This window comes from Vanessa cardui, chromosome W (genome assembly GCF_905220365.1).
Source record: "Vanessa cardui chromosome W, ilVanCard2.1, whole genome shotgun sequence".
NCBI lineage: Eukaryota > Metazoa > Arthropoda > Insecta > Lepidoptera > Nymphalidae > Vanessa > Vanessa cardui.
The window spans coordinates 13,267,891-13,291,857 of record NC_061153.1 but is presented as its reverse complement, the minus strand read 5'-3'; the positions used below and the strand labels follow the sequence as shown (position 1 = coordinate 13,291,857).

General features: G+C 39.2%; 1 protein-coding gene across 1 annotated transcript; it reads left to right on the top strand.

The window, feature by feature from the left end:
• Window positions 1–22,640: 22,640 nt before the first annotated feature.
• Window positions 22,641–23,426, top strand: LOC124542720. The gene has a single exon (XM_047120636.1). It carries the CDS (start codon window positions 22,641–22,643, stop codon window positions 23,379–23,381), a length of 741 nt encoding a protein of 246 aa, XP_046976592.1. The 3' UTR covers window positions 23,382–23,426.
• The last annotated feature ends 541 nt before the right edge of the window (window positions 23,427–23,967 follow it).

Genomic DNA, 23,967 nt, shown 5'->3' with positions numbered 1-23,967 from the left:
GAAGCAAAGTCACAAAGGATTGTTTTATGGCATCTATCGATTTAAAAGATGCTTATTTTTTAGTGCCTGTTCATAAATCTCGTGGTAAATATCTTCGCTTCTAATACAATGGAACTTTATTTGAATTTAATTGTCTTAGTAGTTGTTTGGACTTAGTATGTTTGTTTGTTTGTTTTTGCTCCGTATATTTTTACAAAGAGGCGTGGAGTAGGAGTGTAGTCGTCCTGTTCTTCAAAAAGGGAGACAAAACCCTGCTGAAGAACTATCGTCCCATATCCCCACTGAGCCACGTCTATAGGCTGTTTTCAAGAGTTATCACGAACCGTCTTGCGCGAAGATTCGACGAATTCCAACCCCCGGAACAGGCCCGGTTTCGGGCCGGATACGGCACCATAGACCACATCCATACAATGCGGCAGATTACACAGAAGTCCCATGAGTATAATCGGCCCCTGTGTCTTGCATTCGTGGACTATGAGAAGGCCTTTGATTCGGTTGAAATTTTGAAGTCCCTGCAGCGTTGCCAAGTTGATTGGCGTTACATCCAATTGATGAGATGTCTCTATGAAGCTGCCACCATGTCCGTCCGAGTACAGAATCAGGAAACAAACCCCATACCATTACACCGAGGAGTGAGACAAGGGGACGTTATTTCCCCCAAATTGTTCACTAATGCAATGGAGGATATGTTCAAGACGCTAACCCTCGAATCGGGCCACATAATGTACTTCAGAGAGGGAGACCAACAATCCCAAGGTGGCGTTGGGTTTCTGGTAAATAAGTCCTTAGTTGACAACGTTTTGGAACTCTCCAGTGTGTCGAACAGGGAAGCGTACCTCATTATAAAGCTCACCGAGAGGTACAGCCTCAAGGTGGTGTAAGCGTACGCAGCGACCTCGACACACTCGGACGATGAAGTGGAAGAATTATTCGATGACATATCGAGGGCCCTCCACTTCACCACGAAAACCCACTACAACGTTGTCATGGGGGACTTTAACGCTAAATACAGAACTGCAGCGAATCGGTAGTAGGACCCCATGGATTTGGAAGCAGGAATCATAGGGGGCAAATGCTTGTCAACTTCCTCGAACGGGAGGGGCTCTTCTTGATGAACTTTTTCTTCAAGAAGCAGCCGCAAAGGAAGTGGACGTGGCAAAGCCCTGACACTATGACAAAAAATGAGATCGACTTCATATTGACGGACAAGAGGCATATATTCAGAGACGTCTCATTGATTAATAGGTTCAATACCGGTAGTGATCACCGACTCCTCCGAGGCTCTGAATATTGAATATCAATTTTAAGGCCGAGCGCGCCTGTCTGATGAAGTCCACGCTCCGACCAAAGTTGCTCCAAACCATTGCGGGATCTGAAACATTCCAGTCAATCCTGGAGAACCGATTCGCTGCTGTGGAAACCACAACTGACGTAAACCAGAACCTCGAAAATGTAGTTCGAATTCTCAGGGAAGAAGGCACGAGATATTGTGGCATGCAGCGTAAGGGCAGGAAGTCCAACCTTTCGGAAGAAATTTATTTACATAAAAAAGTGTAAATTAAGACACTTCGCAAGATTTCTGGGTGTTCTGATATCTGCTTGCCCCGCATTACAATATTCCTGGGTTTGTCGCCAAATACCTATACACTTTGGTATTGGACGAATAACTGAATACATACGTCATGCATGACGATGTCGCGATGCTGGTTATTACTGATTTAACTGATCATAACACATACAAATAACTGATATCTGATACTGAATATGTCACTGGTATAAGACACGAGGGTCTGGTCCCTCGATAGTGGCCTCCAACCTCCCCTATAGCCACCCCGAGCCTCGCTAATATTCTGATACAGATCTGATACTGGTCAATTATTATTCTGAATCTGATCCATAGCACATCATGCGTGATTGATTACTCGTAGTCTTAACAACAATGATATACTGATAAATAAATAAATTCCACTTACTTGGAATTAAACGGTGCTGCGCCCGACCTGCCTCGTTCGTGTCTAATGCTAGCGAAAAGGCACGCCCCCACTCCTGCGCGCCCCTCTCACTAACCTCGCAATATGCTTATCTTATAGATCGCTTTCGCGACTGTTTTATGATTCGCGACAGGGTTTTTATTTATTTATACTTTATTGTACACCACATGATACACATTATAATATGTTACAATTATTATATATAATATTGTAGAGTACAACGGGCGGACTTATGGCTAAGTAGCCATTTCTTCCAGACAACCCAATAAGGAGAGAGGTTGTATGAAAGTTGGGTAGGTGGTGCTAATGCGGAGTGGTGTAAATGCGGAACAATTGAAGATGTGTATCATATAATGGCGGAGTGTTTACGAAACGAGCCGGAAAGGATATTATTTTGTTAAACCAATCAAATTAATTTAAATGAAGTAGGCATATGTAACTGTATACTTGCTTTCCCTGGTTCTTCGGAAGCAAAACGACTTTATAAACTTGTTCAAATTGGTATTAAACGTCGCATGTAATTTTTTAGTTTTGTAATGATGAGGGTGACATGTTCAAAATGTGAACAAACCCTCAATAAATGTGTTTAGAATAAAAAAAAAAATAATAAACCCGAGGAGTATTTTGTTTTAAAGATATTTTTACACGTTATAACCTAATTCCAACAAGGCTTGCATTTTGTGGATAGCATCTGTCTGCTCCTTTGGCGTGATTACTGTCTCACTTTGCTTGACAAATAGTTGGAAGCAAAGTTGAAGACTTTAACATAGTCCTCAGATAGTTCTTCGCAATATATGTACTGTGCATAAGCCTCAGCTTATTTTGTAAGCTGTGTAATCCTTGTGTTCAGTATATATATAGCTTATAATATTGTTTGAATTAATTAAAAACTAAATAACTATATACCTACATATTTACAAAAATAAAATAAGAAATAATTAAAAACATTATATGTGATTCACATACTACTGTAACATAATACCAAATATTATATACAGGATTATTGGTAACTCGACGTATTTCTGTTAGGAGGTGATAGGGGTGACTATTTGCAATAATTTTAACCCATATGCATAAACCAAAAGTGACCCATTTTTGAGTTATCGTGTTTTTTAGCTTTTTGAAAAATTTGGCAAAAATGCAACTTCAAACATTTATTTAAAAAAAAAGTATCAATTAAGAACTATTTTTTCTTTTGTTTTATAAAAACGATTAAACAATGGATATTTGTCAATATTTAAACACTAATTACCAGTCCAAATTTAAAAATGCCAGACGGAAAATGATTTTTTTTGAATTAATTTTAGATTTTTTTCCTCAAAAATGCCTTAAGAAATAAGAAAATCATTATGAAACTGGGCCTGCAGATTATTTTAAAAACATAACCGTTTTCATAGCTCTTTAAAAATGTATAAAAAGAAGGAAATTATTTAAAATCAATCGAAAAAAAAAATTTTTACTGAGTTCGATTACAGCTCTTTTGAGGGATGATCTGATCTTTGACTGATCTTTGTAGTTTATACCGCATGACGTATTAAAACCGCATTTTCGAAAGTCTATTTTTACTTTATTCGCAAGTTTCCTTTGAAATTGTCCTCGAAGTAGTTTCCGACTCATATAAAAACGCTTAATCTATCCATGTTAAGAAAAATTAGTTAGTCAACATCAGCTTCACTTAAAATCAAAAAATTAATAGAAATTTTAACAAAAAGAAAAACCGACTTCAAATAAAACACTATTTAAAAACAAATGAATATGCACTAAAAATAAATAAAAATAATTGCGTATTCAACATATTTTTAGAGTACTCCTAAGTAAAGAGAAAAAAATTTTAACAAAAAGAAAAACCGACTTCAAACAAAACACTATTTTAAAACAAATGAATATGCACGAAAAAGTAATAAAAATAATTGCGTATTCAACATATTTTTTAGAGTCTTCCTAAGTTAAATGAAATGAAAAATATTAGACTACTTAAAAGTCGATTAACGATTATATCATGTAGTTATAGTTATTGGTATATTTGGAGCCGGTGTCAGCCACGGTGCCCTTGCCCCAACAATCAAAAGAAAGAAGCGATACGAGCCCCTTGATTGATCCAGTATATTATTGTGTAAAAGGTAATTTGTAAAAAACATATTTGTTAAAGTATTCTCGTATTGTTTTTTGATAGATATACTGTAGGGTTTTATTGGCTGACACCGACTCCAAATATAACAATAATTATAACTACATGATATAATCGTTAATCGACTTTTAAGTAGTCTAATATTTTTCATTTCATTTAACTTAGGAAGACTCTAAAAAATATGTTGAATACGCAATTATTTTTATTACTTTTTCGTGCATATTCATTTGTTTTAAAATAGTGTTTTGTTTGAAGTCGGTTTTTCTTTTTGTTAAAATTTTATTTATTTTTTGATTTTAAGTGAAGCTGATGTTGACTAACTAATTTTTTTTAATATGGATAGTTTAAGCGTTCCGTTTATATGAGTCAGAAACTACTTCGAGGACAATTTCAAAGGAAACTTGCGAATAAAGAAAAAATAGACTTTCGAAAATGCGGATTTAATACGTCACGCGGCGTGAACTACAAGGATCCCTCGAAAGAGCTGTAATCGAACTCAGCAAAAAAAACTATGAAAAAGACCAACTATATTTCGTACATCATATGACATCACATCACATACACAAAATTTTGTTTAACGATAGTAAGAAAATCTGCCACATATCGCACCCTAACTGCGAGCCGTATAGGAGTTCCATCACTACATAGTATAAAACAAAGTCGCTTTCTCTGTCCCTATATCTTTAAATCTACGCAACGGATTTTGATGCGGTTTTTTTTAAAAGATAGTGTGATTCAAGGGGAAGGTTTGTGTATATAATACATGAACAATATAGTAAAGAAACACTGATAATTTTAGAAGTTTGCGATGTGATGTCGTATATAAACAAATTCTGTAGTATATTTAGTATCAGTATTGCACCCGTGCGAAGCCGGGGTGGGTAGCTAGTTGATTATAATATTCGACTATGATAATTACATGAACATAACCACATTACGGAAGATGACTCAAATATCCAAATAACCTATAAATAAAAGATTCGACTGAGTATCGCTAACGTGCTCCTCAGAATTGTTCCGTTCCCTTCCGTTCCGTTACTTGGTCATGGATCCTGTGCTCAGAACCTTACCAAACTTTCAAGAAATTACCCTTGAAGTATATATTTTATAATAAAAAAAGAATTATCAAAATTGGTTAACGTGATTTTCAGTTATTCACCTATTTGTCGCGCATATACATAACGCAAATTTAAGACTTATGTCGTTTTCACATGGATACCATCATCGGAAAAAAAAATAAAAAAAATGGGACCCCACGGGAAGCACTACCTTTCAAACAAAAAAAAATTATCAAAATCGGTCCACCCAGTGAAAAGTTATGAGGTAACAAACATAAAAAAAAAAAAAAAAAAAAAAAAAAAAATACAGACGAATTGATAACCTCCTCCTTTTGGAAGTCGGTTGAAAATTGTTGTTGTTGTATATATAATCGTATAATTATTGCTATATTTGGAGTCGGTGTTATCGTATCGCTTCTTTCTTTTGATTGTTGGGGCAAGGGCACCGTGGCAAACACTGAAATTTTGGTGCGGCAACACTTAATCATAGATAACTGACCTCTTATTCGCTTCATATTGTACGTCATTGCGATCTGCCATTTTGTTTCAAGATAGCGAAGTAAACATTAGACTAAGTTAGTGCTCCTCGAGAAAAAAACAATTTTACTAACAAAATCGTTAACAAGGTGAGTCTATTTTTTTTCTCAATTATTTGATTGATATTTAAAAAAAGTAAGTAAAGTAAAGTAACAGCCTGTACATTTCCCACTGCTGAGATAAGGCCTCCTCTTCCATTAAGGAGAGGGTTTGGAACATATTCCACCACGCTGTTCCAATGCGGGTTGGTGGAATGCATATGTGGCAGAATTTCGATGAAATTAGACACATGCAGGTTTCCTCACGATGTTTTCCTTCACCGCCGAGCACGAGATGAATTATAAATACAAATTAAGCACATGAATCAGCGGTGCTTGCCTGGATTTGAACCCGCAACCATCGGTTAGGATGCACGCGTTCTAACCACTGGGCCATCTGACCACTGACTCTTAGAGTCGAGATGGCCCAGTAGAGATTGATATTTACTGTAACTGAATTCTAATTAATTTTATAGCTTTGTATTGAAATGAGAGATATAATTTGTAATTCGTCCCGCTAATTATCAAGCACTTTTTAACGTTATAGCCAGTGTCATTCACTGGTTCTGACATACTGATTTTACCCAGTAATCGACACATGTCCATAATTATTTTCTTACGAACTTCTTGAGTTGGCACACCAATTTAACTTCATTTTCCATACAGTTTAAGTATATTTTAAAATTAAACAAATCGGAAGCTACGTACCAGTAAAGAACAAAGCGTCGATCACTGGATCCTATGAGTGTCCATTACTGGTTTTTATGTCTTCTTTCAGATGCCTCCGAGAAAAGTCTATATGCCCGAGCAGATGGATAGAGCGATCAAAGCTGTTTGCAATGGAGAGAAGGTTGCCGTAGCTGCTAAGTCGTTTGGGGTGCACAATGGGTCACGGTTGTTTTAAAAGATCAAGAAGACATTTGTGGTCAGGTGGCTCTTAGCTCTAGCTGAAAAACACTTTCCCATATCAAAAGATTGCCTACAAGATAGTGTGCAAAAATTATAGCTGATCAAAAATATCGAACCCCTTTACAAACAATAGACCTGGAAAAAAGTGGTGCAAATCATTCCTAAAAAGGCACCCGGTTTTGGTTGAAAAATTGCCAGAAAATATATCCAAGGCTCGGGACAACGTATCTGAAAAAGACATAAAAATGTGGTTTCAAGAAATAGATGGCTATTTAGAAGAAAATCACTTAAAAGAAGACCCAAAGCGAGTGTTCAATGCTGACGAGAGTGCATTTTTTTTATCGCCAAAGCCAGGCCGTGTTATCGCAAAAAAAGGAGATAAGCATCTTTACTCTGCATGTGGCGACGAAAAAGAAAATCTAACGGTTTTATTTACCGGAAATGCAGCTGGACAGCTTGCCCCACCCATGATAGTTAAACCAACTACGAACGAATCCCGTCATACATCGCAGCGAGTGTGCCTAAAAATTGGGTGATTGGGAAATCAGAAAGTGGATGGATGTGCAGCAACACATTCTATGAATACGTAACAAATATCTTCATTCCGTGGCTTGAAGAGCAGAAAATACGAAAACCGATTCTATTTTTCTTAGATGGCCATAAGTCGCACCTTACTTTGCATCTCTCAAACTTTTGTGCAAAAAATGGCATTGAAATAATTGCTTTGTACCCCAATTCTACACATATTTTGCAACCACTGGACTTGGCAATTTTCCGACCCCTAAAAGTGTTCTGGAAACAAGCAGTCAATGAATGTGACTCGACATTGTAGTAATGATGTCATGTTATTTGATATTAATAAATTCATTTATAGGTTTAAGTTGACAGAGCGTACTATGTATCTACCAATTAAATCCAGAAGACAACTTGGTAACCTAATTGCTTACAATATTAATAATTATTCTATGTGTAATGTTACCAAGGATCATATATATAATAAAAATAATAACCTAATTTACATTAACACTGACAAAGTAAGGACATTAAAATTCATAGTTTAAACTGAATAAAATGACAAAACCTATGCCCTCTTACTTAAATATTATACATCAAAATATACAGGGCATAGGTGGCAAAGATCATGAAATAGAATTATTTTCAGAAAATTACAAAACTCATGTGTTTTGTTTCACAGAGCATTGGATTAAAAGTTTTGACATATTTAACATCCCAAACTTTAAATTGTCAAGTACATTCGTAAGAGGGAATGCTATTCGCGGTGGCTCATTAATATTAGTACGGAATGATATCATTTGTAAATCTCAAAAAGATATTGTCGCTCTCTCTGTCGAACGTACTATCGAATTATCCTGCGTGGAATTTCCGCAGTTCATTATAGTATGCGTGTACCGGCCCCCATCGGGAGATTTTTGCTTATTTGAGACCACTATGGAGGATATTCTTAAAAAGATAAGCGAAAGTAATAAATATATAATTGTATGTGGCGACTTTAACGTAGACTTATTAAAAGCTACTTCGCTGAGTGTTCGATTAGTCACATTGTTTAGGTCATTTAATTTAACGCACCGAGTTAATGAACCAACACGAATAACCAACGATGCTTCTACATGTATTGACAATGTGTTTTGTGACTGTGAAATATATGAATTTTCAATTATAAATAATTTAACTTCTGATCACTGTGGTCAGAAGTTTTCTTTAGAACACAAAGAAATTATTCATTCAAAAAAAATAATGTACAGGCCAATAACGGCTCATAAAGTAAACTGTTTTAAAGATATTGTGGCGTGTAAATTAGCTTATTTAGACCTAACGACACAAGATCCAAATGAACTTTATAATTCATTTTTTGAATTAATATTAATAGAATTTAATAAAATATTCAAAATGAAATCATTTTATAATAATACAAAATTGAAGTTTAGTGACTGGGCTACTATTGGTATATATAAAAGTAGAAATAAATTACACAGGAAAACAAAATAAAACTTTTTTTTTGTTGCATGAAGTTTTTCTACTGTTGTTTACTAATTTGGGTGCGCTGATTTCAAATCTACTTTTAGATTTTTTGTAGCAGCTCTAGTTAGTGAGATACAGGTACCGTCTTGAATTTACATAAGTAGTCGATAGTTTCTATCAATAGCGGTGTAACTTAACTAGTTCCTTTATAAATTTCATTATGTCTTCCTCAAGAAGGACGTGTTTAAATAATTCTGATTGTTTTTGTGTTATTTGTGGAGAATATATGTTCACAAAATTTCGTTTAAACGTGTCGGACTTTGTGAAAAAGGCATACTTGGACTACTTTGGGTTTCCGTTGCCGTCAAACGCTAAACCTTGGATACCAAGTTTGGTATGTAAAAATTGTGTTGAATCTTTACGACTGTGGGCAAACAAAAAAAGACCCACATTCAAATACAAAGCTCCTATGATTTGGCGTGAACCATCCAACCATCATGACGACTGTTATTTCTGTGTAACGAAAATCAAAGGAATAAACAATAAAAATTGCTCTAAGTGGATATATCCAAACTTAAAATCTGCCATAAGACCAGTCTTGAGTATTAGTGACACATCAACACCACAGCAGCCATGTACATCTTCGGAAAATCCAGACCAGTGCAGCGGACAAACCAAAAACGACGACGGTGGTAGCGACAATGATTTTGATTGCTACGATAGTCCCCGACCACTAAACCAAGATGATCTAAATGACTTGATCAGGGATCTTGGACTGTCTAAAACGGCATCAGAAATTTTAGCTTTCCGATTGAAAGAAAGAAATTTGTTGACCAGAGAAACGAAGATATCATATTACCGTAACAGGGAAAAGCATTTACTTCCTTTCTTTACTCAAAAAGATAATTTTGTGTTTTGTACTGATATTCCGGGCCTAATGACTGGAATGGGATTAAAAAAGTATGATCCAAATCAGTGGCGGTTGTTCATTGATTCGTCGAAACGAAGTTTGAAATATGTACTTTTACATAATGGTAACAAACTTGGTTCTTTACCTATTGTTTATTCTACAAAGGTTAAAGAAGAATATCCTACAATATCTTTAGTTCTCGACAAAATCAAGTAAAAGGAACATAAATGGGTTTTATGTGTTGATTTGAAAATGGTAAATTTTCTCCTGGGCCAACAAAGTGGCTATACAAAATATCCTTGTTTCCTATGCTTATGGGACAGCCGAGCTAAAGCTGAGCACTGGACAAAAAGAGACTGGCCTTCTAGGGAGGCTTTGATTCCCGGTAAGCAAAATGTAATTAATGCTCCACTAGTTCCCAGAGACCGAATTATATTGCCTCCTTTGCAAATAAAACTGGGGTTGATAAAACAGTTCGTAAAAGCTCTTAACAAAGATGGCGAATGTTTCAAATACATTGTAAAAGTGTTTCCAAAATTGAGTAACGAGAAAATCAAAGGTGGTATTTTCGATGGCCCACAAATCAGGAAGTTGATAGATGATAAAAATTTCGTCAACCATATGACAGCTGTCGAGAAATGTGCATGGAAATAGTTTGTTTGGGTAGTGAGGAATTTTTTGGGCAATAGGAAGTGTGATGGCTACATTCGGCACGTTGAACAGTTGCTGATACACTTCCAGCGGCTTGGATGCAACATGAGTATCAAGCTTCACTACCTTCACAGCCATCTAGACCATTTTCCTGAAAATCTCGGTGACCTAAGCGAGGAACAAGGAGAGCGCTTCCACCAGGATATTCGCACCATGGAGGCGAGGTATCAGGGATACTGGAATGAACATATGATGGCTGATTATTGTTGGAGTATTCAAAATAGTACTCATAATACATCTCACTCTAGAAAATCCAAAAAAAAGAAATTCAGAATAATAAATGTAATAAATTTTTTAAACTTAAACTATGTGCATTTTCAATGAGAAACCCTATCACTTCATCATCATCATCATCATCAACAGCCTATTTTTGTCCACTGCTGGACATAGGCCTCTCCCAGTGCACGCCACTGTGGTCTTTCTCCGGCTACTCGCATCCAGCTCCTGCCAGCCGCCTTGCGTATATCGTCACTCCACCGTGCCTGAGGACGTCCTACACTACGTTTGCCGAGACGCGGTCTCCACTCTAGAACACGTTTTCCCCAACGGTTGTCGGTTCTACGACAAATATGACCAGCCCACTGCCACTTCAGCTTACTAATCCGGTGGGCTATGTCGATGACTTTGGTTCTTTGACGGATCACCTCATTTCTGATGCGATCCCTCAAAGAAACGCCGAGCATAGCCCTTTCCATAGCACGCTGAGCGACTTTAAGCTGGTGGACCAGCCTTGTCGTGAGTTTCCACGTTTCGGCTCCGTATGTCATGACGGGTAGGACGCACTGATTGAAGACTTTCGCCTTAAGGCACTGTGGGATCGACGATGTTAAGATTCGACGTAACTTCCCAAACGCTGCCCAACCCAGCTGAATTCTTCTATTCACCTCGTACTCAAGGTTGTTTCTACCTAATCGCAGAGTCTGCCCGAGGTAGACATATTTTTGAACAACTTCGAGGACGGTACCGTGTATCGTAGTCGGTTCCGGTAGAACATGTTCATTGAACATGATCTTGGTTTTATCCAAGTTCATCCGTAGGCCGATACGCATAGAAGAATCAGCCAGCTCGTTCAGCATTTGTTGTAGGTCCTGCAGCGTTTCTGCCACGATGACGATGTCGTCTGCGAATCTCAAGTGAGAGATGTATTCGTCATTGATGTTAATGCCACGTCCTTTCCAGTTCAGCGTCTTGAACATATCCTCCATTGCATTAGTAAGCAATTTGGGGGAAATAACGTCCCCTTGTCTCACTCCTCGAAGCAATGGTATGGGATTTGTTTGCTGATTCTGTACTCGGACGGACATGGTGGCAGCTTCGTAGAGACATCTCATCACTTGGATGTATCGCCAATCAACTTGGCAACGCTGCAGGGACTCCAGAACAGCCCAGATTTCAACCGAGTCAAAGGCCTTCTCATAGTCCACGAATGCAAGATACAGGGGCCGATTATACTCATGGGACTTCTGTATAATCTGCCGCACTGTATGGATGTGGTCTATGGTGCCGTATCCGGTCCGAAACCCGGCCTGCTCCGGGGGTTGGAATTCGTCGAATCTTCGCGCAAGACGGTTCGTGATCACTCTTGAAAACAGCTTATAGACGTGGCTCAGTAGGGATATGGGACGATAGTTCTTCAGCAGGGTTTTGTCTCCCTTTTTGAAGAACAGGACGACCACACTCCTACTCCACGCCTCCGGAGTTCTCCCTTCGAAGAGGACAGAGTTAAAAAGCGTCTGAAGTTCCCTAAGTACCGGTTTACCTCCCGCTTTTAATAGCTCTGTGGTAACGCCGTCCTCTCCCGGGGGTTTTCCATTTTTAAGCTGTCCAAGAGCAGTCGCGATTTCGCCAATACTGACTTCAGGCAGGTCTTCGGAGAAATGGCGGGTTAATGTAGCTCTAGGATCCTCATTTTCGGGATCAGGTCGAGATGCATGCGATGCGTATAACCGGCCGTAGAAGTCCTCTACTTCCGAAAGTACTGCCGGTTTAGAAGAAACGACTTCTCCACTTGCTGTGGTCAACTTCGTCAGGTGGCTCCTTCCAAGAGATTGTACGAACACCTTAGACCCCCGATTCTGCTCAATAGCTCTTTCTATTGCAAGAGTATTGGAGGACCGGAGGTCGTGTCGTACGCGCCTGCTGATCTCTTGGTTTAATTGCCGTTTCTCTGACGAAGTGACAGGTGGGTTTTCACGTCGTTTCTTCATGAGCCCCAAAGTCTCTTCCGAAAGGTTAGACTTCCTGCCCTTACGCTGCATGCCACAATATCTCGTGCCTTCTTCCCTGAGAATTCGAACTACATTTTCGAGGTTCTGGTTTACGTCAGTTGTGGTTTCCACAGCAGCGAATCGGTTCTCCAGGATTGACTGGAATGTTTCAGATCCCGCAATGGTTTGGAGCCGCTTTGGTCGGAGCGTGGACTTCATCAGACGGGCGCGCTCGGCCTTAAAATTGATATTCAATATTCAGAGCCTCGGAGGAGTCGGTGATCACTACCGGTATTGAACCTATTAATCAATGAGACGTCTCTGAATATATGCCTCTTGTCCGTCATTATGAAGTCGATCTCATTTTTTGTCATAGTGTCAGGGCTTTGCCACGTCCACTTCCTTTGCGGCTGCTTCTTGAAGAAAAAGTTCATCAAGAAGAGCCCCTCCCGTTCGAGGAAGTTGACAAGCATTTGCCCCCTATGATTCCTGCTTCCAAATCCATGGGGTCCTACTACCGATTCGCTGCAGTTCTGTATTTAGCGTTAAAGTCCCCCATGACAACGTTGTAGTGGGTTTTCGTGGTGAAGTGGAGGGCCCTCGATATGTCATCGAATAATTCTTCCACTTCATCGTCCGAGTGTGTCGAGGTCGGTGCGTACGCTTCCACCTCCTTGAGGCTGTACCTCTCGGTGAGGTTTATAATGAGGTACGCTACCCTGTTCGACACACTGGAGATTTCCACAACGTTGTCAACTAGGGACTTATTTACCAGAAACCCAACGCCACCTTGGGATTGTTGGTCACCCTCTCGGAAGTACATTAGGTGGCCTGATTCAAGGGTTACGGTGTCCTCTCCCTCTCTCCGGACTTCACATAGCCCTAATATGTACCACCTAATTTTCCCAAGTTCTACCTCAAGTTGCGCTAGATGCGAGTCAAGCCGTAGCGTGCGTCCGTTGTACGTCGCAAGGGTCAGTCGGTTGTGGTGGCCTCTCGTAGCCCGGTGATTCTTAGCACCCCCCGTCCCGCCGTTACCATCGTCGCCACCATGACGAGGAATAGCGGGGCTGCCGGGAACTGGGGGCCGTGGCTTGCGTGTGTGCTGCATGTGGAGGTTGTGCCCATAATCGCCACGCTGGGCAGGCGGGTTGGCGATCGCAGGGCGTAGTTTCTCGCACCGGTGACGCTGCTGCCCGTCACCGGCCTGTGGTATTTAGCTACGCCTATTATGTTGATGGTTATACCGCTATCAGTCGGTCGCCAGAGCCTCGTTTGCTGGTCGGCAGGATGCACCACGGGCAGGTGAGGTTGGCTTGGGGCACTAAGGTGTAGTTTGCGCCCCCTTACATCCCTCCTATCACTTCATAACTCCAAAACTAGAGCTGCTACATAAATACATCATATATTTTCGAAATCAGCGTGGAAAAACTATCCAGATTCATGTAAAAAATCTCATGCAACAGACATGCTGTTTTCCAGTGATATACGACCTATATGAAGCAGTGGAATCAAAACGAAGCCTTTCTAGGATATGTCAATAAATATTCCAAAATATTTAAAACAGTATGTATTTATGCTAAGTATTTATACATAAAGAACAAAATTTTGACTTCCGATAATAGAATAAAGGCCACTTGGGACATTTTTGGAAGTGTTAGTGGAAAACCTAAAAAGGAAAGTATACCAATCAAATTAAACACAGGCAGTAAATACACAAATTCTGATTTGGAAGTTGCAAATTTATTTGAAATATTTTTTGATAACATACCTAATAAAATAACATCTCATTTAAAATCATCTACATTAGATGCAGCTAGATTATTAAATAAACATGTTTCTAAATGCGTTATTGATTTTTCTTTTGAAACAGTTTCTGCAATAGATGTTATAAAAGTATTTAAAACACTCAATATTAAAAAACTAACGACGTATGGGGCATTTCGGTAAAACTAATAAATAACATCATACACGATATTGCTCCGTATATAGCAGTAATTTTTAACAAGAGTTTTTTTTTTTTTTTTATGGCATAGGTGGCAAACGAGCAGGAGGCTCACCTGATGGAAAGTGACTACCACCGCCCATGGACACCTGCAACACCAGGGGACTTGCAGGTGCGTTGCCGGCCTTTCAAAAAGGAGTACGCTCTTTTCTTGAAGGTTCCCATGTCGTATCGGTTCGGAAAAACCGCCGGCGAAAGCTGGTTCCACAAAGTGGTTGTGCGAGGCAGAAAATGTCTGAGAAATCGCGCTGTTGTGGATTTTCGGACATCAAGGTGGTGAAATTCAGCAGCCGGGATTAATCCGAACAATTCCTCGGAACATTCCCCGTGGAAAATTCGGTAGAAGATGCAGAGTGATCCGACATCTCTACGCAAAGCCAAAGGATCAAGGAGATCGGAAAGAGCTTGATCGTCGATAACTCGAGCCGCTCTACGTTGGATGCGGTCAAATGGAAGGAGCTGGTACTGGGGAGCACCCGCCCAGAGGTGAGAGCAGTACTCCATGTGAGGCTGAATTTGCGCCTTGTAAAGTTTAAAGCGATGGGCCGACGTGAAATACTGCCTCGCCTTGCTGAGCACGCCCAGCTTTTTTGAAGCCAATTTGGCTTTGCCTTCCAATTGACCGCGGAACTGAACGAGGCTCGAAATATCAACGCCAAGTATTCCGATACTACCTGTAGCGGCTATCAGAATGTTCTCAAATCGTGGAGATACGACAAATGGTGTTTTTTTAGCGGTTAACGCGCAAACTTGCGTCTTTTTGGGGTTGAAATGGACTAGATTTAGCCGGCCCCAATTCGAGACTTCGTTTAATGAAGACTCGATTTCAGACACAAGTTTGTTCCGGTTCTCTTCGACGTTTTCCCGAGAAATATTAGCGCGGCCGGTGTATAAGGTGTCAACGGTACTGTCGTCTGCATAGCAATGAATGTTCCCGATTTGCAACAAATCATTGATATGCAGAAGAAACAGAGTGGGTGATAGAACGCAGCCTTGTGGAACACCAGCATTGACGTATTTTAAGTCAGAGCATGCACCGTCGACAACGACCTTGATGCTCCGATCTGCCAAAAAGCTGGTAATCCAATTGCATAATTTCCCGGGAAGCCCATAGGAAGGAAGCTTCGAAAGAAGCGCTTTGTGCCATACACGATCGAAGGCCTTCGCTATGTCCAAGCTGGCTGCTAATGCCTCCCCCTTGCTCTCAACTGCTTCAGCCCACCTGTGAGTAAGGTAAACTAGAAGATCACCGGCTGAGCGACCCCGACGGAAACCGTACTGGCGGTCACTAATCAGCTGATTCTCCTCTAGGTACCGCAGGAGCTGGCAGTTAATAAGGGACTCCATTACCTTGGAGAGCAAGGAGGTGATGGCTATAGGCCTATAATTGGACGGGTCTGAGCGGTTGCCTTTTTTAGGGATCGGATGCACCAAAGCTGTCTTCCAGGAATTCGGGACGACGCCTAATGTGTAGGATTGCCGGAAAAGACGCGTTAAGACCGGTGCCAACTCGGGAGCACATGTCCGTAGCACGATTGGAGGGATACCATCGGGTCCGCTCGACTTATGAATGTCCAAGGAAAGAAGTGCTTTACGAACTGCACTTTGCCGGAATTTAACCTCCGGCATCGTGGTATCACACCGCGGAATTCTTGGTGGAGACTTTCCTTGGTCATCCAGAGTCGAGTTCGACGCGAAGAGAGAGCCTAAAAGATCAGCTTTCTCTTTCGCGGTATGGGCCAATGACTCACCGTCTCTGTGCAGAGATGGAAAAGATGGCTGACAGAAATTCCCTAAGACAGCCTTAGCGAGAGACCAGAACGCTCGTGTTCCTGAAGGGAGACGCACCAGTCTCTCGCCAATTCTGCCAATGTACTCCGTCTTCGCCCTAGCAATCACGTTTTTGAGGGACCTAGAGGCAGAGTTGTATTCCTTTTTAAATGCGCTGGTATTTACATCACGAGACGCAGATGCATTAGCCCAGGTTTGATAGCGTTCCCACTTTCGGCGTGATGCCGTTTTGCAGAAGCGACCAAACCAAGGCTGGGACTTGCCACCGATGGGTACTGCAGAGTAAGGAATGAATAGTTCCATACCCTGAAGCACCGCATCGGCAACAGAGTCAGCAGCAGCGTTCGGATCATCCGGCGAGAAACAAATCTGCCCCCATGGGTAAGATGCAAAAAAAGACCGCATCCCATCCCAATCTGCTGACTTGTAGTGCCATACTCGGCGGCACCCAACAAAGCGAGGCCGTGAGTACCGCACAACCGGCACTGTACTCCGGACGAGACAGTGGTCCGACGAGCCCAGAGGGGGATCGACGGTAACCTGATAGCCATCCGGATGCGAAGTCAGCAGAAGGTCCAACAGGGAAGGTGTATGATCCTCCACATCCGGTATTCGCGTTGGCGAGTTGACCAGTTGTGTCAGATCATATGCTAGAGCGAAGTCCAGAACAGATCTACCCGCATGATCGGTGGTGCGTGAGCCGAGCCATTCTGCGTGGTGAGCATTAAAGTCACCCAGAATAATGATCTCTGCGGATGGAATCTGCTGAAGCACGGAATCTGTAGCCATTTGGACGTGCTCAACCAGTCGGTCGGTTTCGGCATTACCGCTATGGGACCTATAAAGGCACGCATAGATTCGCGGATGGTCATCGCAGTCTACACGCAGCCAGATAATCGATAGGTCCTGTCCTTCAAGGCTGCCGAGGCGTCGAGAACAGATATCATCTCTGACGTAAACGCATACCCCAGCTCGTGGTATAAAGGAATGTTCCAATTTGTACCCAGGGTACGAGAGAAAAGTCGTATCAGCAGGAGAAGATATCTGGGTCTCGGTTAGAAAGAGCAAGGCCGGCTTCGCCGTTTCCAGATGGTAGTGAACGGCGTTGAGGTTGGAGTTGAGTCCCCTTATGTTGCAGAAGTCCACAGCGAGGGTGGTAGGGGTTGCCTTATGATGCCTGCTCCGCTTGCCCCGAACAGTGGCGAGCGCAAAATTGCCCCCCCCAGAATTCGGAGGGCAGCCTGGGCATCCCTGCTCAGGTGGTGTATGTCCTGAGCATGGATGCCCAGAGAGGGATTCTCCACCGCTGTCGCTGATGGTACCCTCCTGGGGTAATTTAACCAAATTCTGCACAACCATCAAGTTTTGGGGGGGAGGGGGATTGGGCCTCCGGAACTCTCACTTACCGGACGAAACGCGGTAGCATAGCCACCACTTTACGCCGATTTTAAGTGAGAGAGTGGTACTTCCCCGGGCGTGCCGGCCCATTCGGCTGTAACCCGAAGGTATACAGCGTGGCACTACCACTTTAAAACAGTTTGGACACGGGTTCATTTCCTGACTTATTAAAATGTAGTAAAGTCTTACCACTTTTTAAGAATGGAAATAGGAGCGATCCCAGTAATTACAGGCCTATTTCAATACTCCCATCTTTAAGTAAAATTTTCGAAAAAAATATTTTAAATCAACTTCTTATCCATTTTGGTACAAATAAAATTTTTCATAGTGAGCAATTTGGTTTTACAAGAGGTCGATCAACAACTGATGTGGGAATTGCGCTTCTTAAGCATATTTACGATGCTTGGGAGAAATCACAGAATGCTATTGGAGTATTCTGTGATTTATCTAAAGCATTCGATTGTGTAGAACACGAGACGCTTCTTTATAAGCTCAAATATTACGGCGTTAAAGGTAGGGCTCTTGATCTCATTGCTTCATACTTAAGTCAAAGAATCCAGCAAGTTTTCATTAATGGAATAAAGTCTACTGGATCTACGCTAAAAATGGGTGTTCCACAAGGTTCAATTTTGGGTCCCTTTCTATTCCTAGTATATATAAATGACCTTCCTTTCTTTGTTAAAGGTATTTGTGATATAGTATTGTTTGCTGACGATACTTCACTAATTTTTAAGGTTGACAGGAAAAAAACTGACTATCACGATGTGTACGGTGCCTTATCACAGATACAAGATTGGTTTAATGTAAATAATTTGGTTTTGAATACTCAAAAAACAAAATGTGTAGTTTTTACCCAATGTTAGAAAGCAAAATTATAATATGTCTTTAAGCGGTGGCCCGCTTGATGTAGCCGATACTACCGTGTTCTTGGGAATAGAATTGGATTCCAGACTTCAGTGGAGTCCCCATTTGTCGTTCGTAACAGGGAGACTCAGCTCCGCAGCATACGCGGTTAGAAAAGTTAGACAACTAACTGATATTGATACCGCTCGTTTAGTTTATTTTGGTTATTTTCACAGTATTATGTCATATGGCATATTACTTTGGGGTAACACTGCAGACATTGAATCTGTCTTTATTTTACAAAAGAGAGCAATTCGGTTTATTTATAATCTTGGAGCTAGAGATTCTCTTCGGGATGTTTTTAACAGAGTAGGAATACTCACTGTTGCGTCGCAATATATTTACAACAATATCATGTATATTCACAGTAATATTGATAACTTTGATAAAATCAGTGATAATCATTGTATATGCACTAGAAGTAAGGATAAGCTTATAACGCCAAGTTTCCGACTCCGCAAAGTCAATAAATCTTTCTTGGGGCAAGGTATCCATTTCTATAATAAAATTCCACAGACATTTTTAAATTTGCCGTCTCGTAAATTCAAATCGATTATAAAAAATACATTGGTGAAAAAGGCGTATTATTCGATACAAGATTTTGTAGATGATAAAAAAGCGTGGAATTAATACCTGTTGACTTCCAGGCAGGATATATTAATTTAATAATTCTATTAACTTAAAAATTAACTAACATGTCTGTATTTTTTTAAATGTTGAAAAAGAGTAACTACTGAGTTTCTTGCCGGTTCTTCTCGGTAGAATCTACTTTCCGAACCGGTGGTAGCTTCACTTAATTGTTAAATGACGATTCAAAAGTGCTTGTAAAAGCCCACTTGAATAAAGTATACTTTGATTTTTGAGTTTTTTTTTTTTTGATGGAAAATGGAGAACCTTGACCAAAACATTAAAAAAGAAACGTTTGCTCCAGTATTGCAGAAAGCAGTTACAAAACTAAAGGAAGATTGCATCAAAAACGGTTTTAGAGCAGGGGGCTTATGTCTGTTTGGACCCGAATACATTGATATGACCAAACTTAAACGTAGAGAAAAGGAACAAGAACCTGTTATATTAAATCCTGAATTGACATCATTCGTCAAGTATTTAGAAAGCGATATCGTTAAAGTATTTTCTAAAGAAAAGTTGAAATTATTCAACGAATTATTTTACAAAAACAAAAACACTGTTGAAAATTGTCTTCCTGTTAAAGATACGTCCTTATATGTTATTTGGACCAAAAACAAAAGTCAATTTGGTTCTAATATTCTTTCAAACGATTCAGGAGTAGTCAATAACCGGCCAGATTCTGAACTAACATTACAAATGACAACCTCTGAACCAATCGATAATAATTTATCTGTTACTGGATCTGGAAATGATGGTTTATCCCAAGTCCCATCTCAAAACCAAGATAAAGACTCGCTGAATGTTTCAGTATCCGGAGAAAACCCCACTTATCAATGTTTCAATAGATCTCAAGAAAATATACAGTCTACAATGTCAACAAAAGCGCTCGAGCTCGTCAACAATTATGCATTTGTAACTGAAGATGAAATGGCTGCCATTATAGGTCCAATCCAAGACTCTAATATTGATCCAGATACACCTCTAAAACATAATCCCAAATCAAATTCCTATAGCAATTTACTTACCATGGAACACCCAACCACCAACAACAACATTTCCGAAAGTGTTTCAACCCCAAACATACCTAGCAAAGTGTCTTCGGATGGAAACGTTGCTAAACCAGGACTGAGCAAGTACCGCGATACAATTACACCTCAAAAAAAACTATCGATGCTGCTTTGGGAATCATTGTACCATCTCCATTCAAAAGAAACCTTTTTTGGCCGGAAAACGAGCACAACAAAAAGAAAATAAGGATCAAAAGAGAAAAAATACCATCGGCAGTAACGAGCCAAGCTTGGTGAGAGTACCACGAAAAGAAAGAAATACAAAAGAAGAAACTAGAACAAGAAAAGGCCGAAAGAGCAAAGATAAGACAAGAAAAGAAGATGTTGAAAGAGAAAACGGCTGAACAAATAAAAATAAAAAAACAGAAAACAGTTAATGAATGAAGGGGTAAATCAGATCTAAAACTAAAAAGAAAAAAATTATCTTATGACGATTTTACTTCAGAAGATTCCAATTTGGAGATCGAATATGCTGAAAGTGGAGATAGCTATGTAGAAGAAATTGATGAGGATTTTTCAGAAGGAAAAGAAAATACAATAGAGCTGTCTTTAGACAAAAAAAAATAAACAGAAATGAATTACTAAGCGACAAAAGCGTCAAAGAACACATTCACATAGAGATACCTCTGATTCCTTTGATGAAATTAAATACTTCTAAGTCTGTAGCGGAACCAAAGATTAGTTTGGGATGTTACGTAATAGTGTTGTACGAAGGTGAATACTTTCCTGGGAAAGTAGAGAATGTGAATGAAAAACAGTATGAAGTTAGCACAGTGACTTTTTCGACGGGAAATTCAATCAGATGGCCTGAAAAGCCTGACAAAATATGGTACAAAGAGGACCAAATTATTGAAAAGACTGATGAGCCAATATGATGAAATTTTATTGATGAAAAGAGGTTTCTATAAAATTAAGGAAACGGACAAGTACATATTTACCGCATATATATATTATATACTTAATTTAATATTTTTGAATATTTACGAGTTTACTTAGTATAAAGGAAAGTTAAGTTTCCATATTGTTTAATTGTTGTTAATTCTTACTCATTTTAAATGGGTAATTTTTTTTGTTGATCTCAAATTGCTTGCTCATTTTATTACTTACGGGTTATCTACTACTGATTTTGAATAATATTTAAAAATAAGAAGGTAATTTGCTATAATTTTAGGAAGCCCAAAAAGTGTTTTATAGTTTAATTTTTAATGAATCTCAAGACTGAATGATAATAGTTATTCCTGGGAGAACTACGGGTTTTAAGTAAGATTTTTGTAATTTTGTTTTTAATACTTAATTTGAAAGACTTTTAAAGTACGTAACAGACTGTACAATGAATGACCATAATGGTGTATAAGTATATGTTTTAATTTCAATTAAAATAATAACTTAAATTACACCGTTTTTAATTTATTTGTTTAAAATTTTCAAATACTACTTATGCCTGCCATAATTATGTTTATGTTGTTCTTTGTCGATGACTGGATGTCCATTGCTGGGTAACGTCGAACGCTGGGGTGTTGATGACTGGAACTGTCGGTCACTGGATATGGACAAGTGGATCCTAGGTGTCCATAACTGGTGATTTTAGTTTTTTCTATATTTTATCAATTTTCTAAGAATTCATTCCAGATACTTCAATAGTAAATCATTATGGTGATTCTTGAGAATATTGATTTTTTTTTCACGAATTACTGATGATCTGAGTTGTGTACTTTTTTTTTATTGCTTTTTATTATGAACACTGTTCTAAAAGTGTCGATTATTGGATAAATTATCGGAATTAAGTTTAAATAACGTTGCAACAATGTATAAATATCATTTTTTTAAAAAAAGTGTTTGAATGCCAAATTTTTCATAAGGTTGAAAATGTATAATTAAATCCCACGCAGTTCCAAAGTTGCGGTAAAAATAAATATGTAAAAATTACATACCGAAATCCAGTGTTTAATTAAGGTTATTTATATATTAGGAATAAAAAATATTTCCAGTAAATTAGTGACTCTTAGTATAAAAACATTCTATGTTATATACGTTGAGTGAGGTCATGCACGTAATCATTAATAAAAAAGTGTTATAAATTGTGAATTAACATTATAAATAACATTCATATAGATTTGTGGTTCGGAGATCAGTGTAGATTTGTCTACCGTCATAAATCACAATATGATACTTTTTTCGCGGGTAGGAGTGAAACTGACAACACAGCTGTTTTTGACACTCGTAATTTATTTTTATAAATTTAATTAATTTAATGCATAAATTACATATGTGCATATAATCTTGCACCATACTACCTACCAGCATGTGTTTTCCTTTTGATTTACACTTTAATTCACAATAAAAGTCATTACCAACGAAAACCACCACATCACTCACAACAATGGACGCCATAAAGGACTCAATTTCTGCACTGTCAGACATGTTCAACGCCAGAATGTCTGAATTCCAAAGGGAGTTAAACAAAGGAAATTCACCAGCTTCCACTGCAACACTATCCTCAGATTTCTCAGCTTTTAAAACCTTTATCGTCACGGCACTGAACACACTTCAGCGTCAGGTTGAATTTCTTGGCAGAGAAATTGATCGGCTAGAGATGAGACGCAGAAGGAAGATGTTGTTACTCCATGGGCTGCCGGAAGTCAAATCTGAGGACACTTCGGCTCGTGTTACCACCGTTGTAGCGGACCATCTCAACCTTGGAAATTTCTCTAGCAATAGCATCAAGGCATCTTATAGGTTGGGTCGCCCACTGGACAATAAGCCTAGACCTATAGTAATAAAATTCACTGATGCTGCTAGTCGAGATAAGGTCTGGTTCGCCAAATCCAAACTTAAGGGTCCTGGATTTACACAGTCAGAATTCTTGACAAAAACCCGACACCGAGTGTTCTTAGAGGCAAGACAGCGTTTCGGCATAAGCAATTGCTGGACACGGGATGGCTGCATCCACATTGTAACTCCGGATGGTGTGCACCACAAGGCTGAATGCATACCCGATCTTGATTGCATCTCCAATTCGTCATCCTCTCAAAAATCTCCACCACCAGTGAAGACTGCAGCATCCAGAGCTGATCAAAAAGTGATTGCTCCTCGTACCAAGCGAGTGGTAAAAAATAAGTGATTACCATTTTATTTTAATTAGTTCTTATTTCAATTCTTATTAGTCGTTCCTTATGTATTTTTCATTTGTGATGGCACCTTATTAATTATTAGCCGATTTGAACAATGTTAATTAATTCTACAACGTACCCACATTTACTTTCTTAATATGTTTGTTTTTGTTTTAATATAACTTTTTATTACATTATGCGAGAACATTGTTTATATCTTTGACAATGATAGCCTGACATTCAAAACGGGTTGCCAGTTGCTATACGTTCGGAAATAACTATTACTTAGTATAAATAATAGATAGTTATTTAATTAGATATCTATCTAGATATTTAATTAGATATTAGATTTTTTACATGAGACTTTATTATAGTGCAATTAATAGTTTCTACATATTTTTTCGGTTGCTTTTATGACGTAGTGATTTTACTTTATAATTAGTTTTTATCATTTTTTTTTCTCGTTGTAAGATGTTTGTAAGTTGTATTTGCTGTCATTGTCTTATTACAAACTGTTGGTTTTGTAGGGTATAAAGTGTAAGGCTTTCTTTTTTCATACGCTGGCGGGTGTATGGACGACATATAGATTAGACCTCA

Coding starts and splice junctions, on each gene's coding strand:
- LOC124542720 (XM_047120636.1), top strand. CDS start 22,641: ATGGACGCCATAAAGGACTCAATTTCTGCACTGTCAGACATGTTCAAC.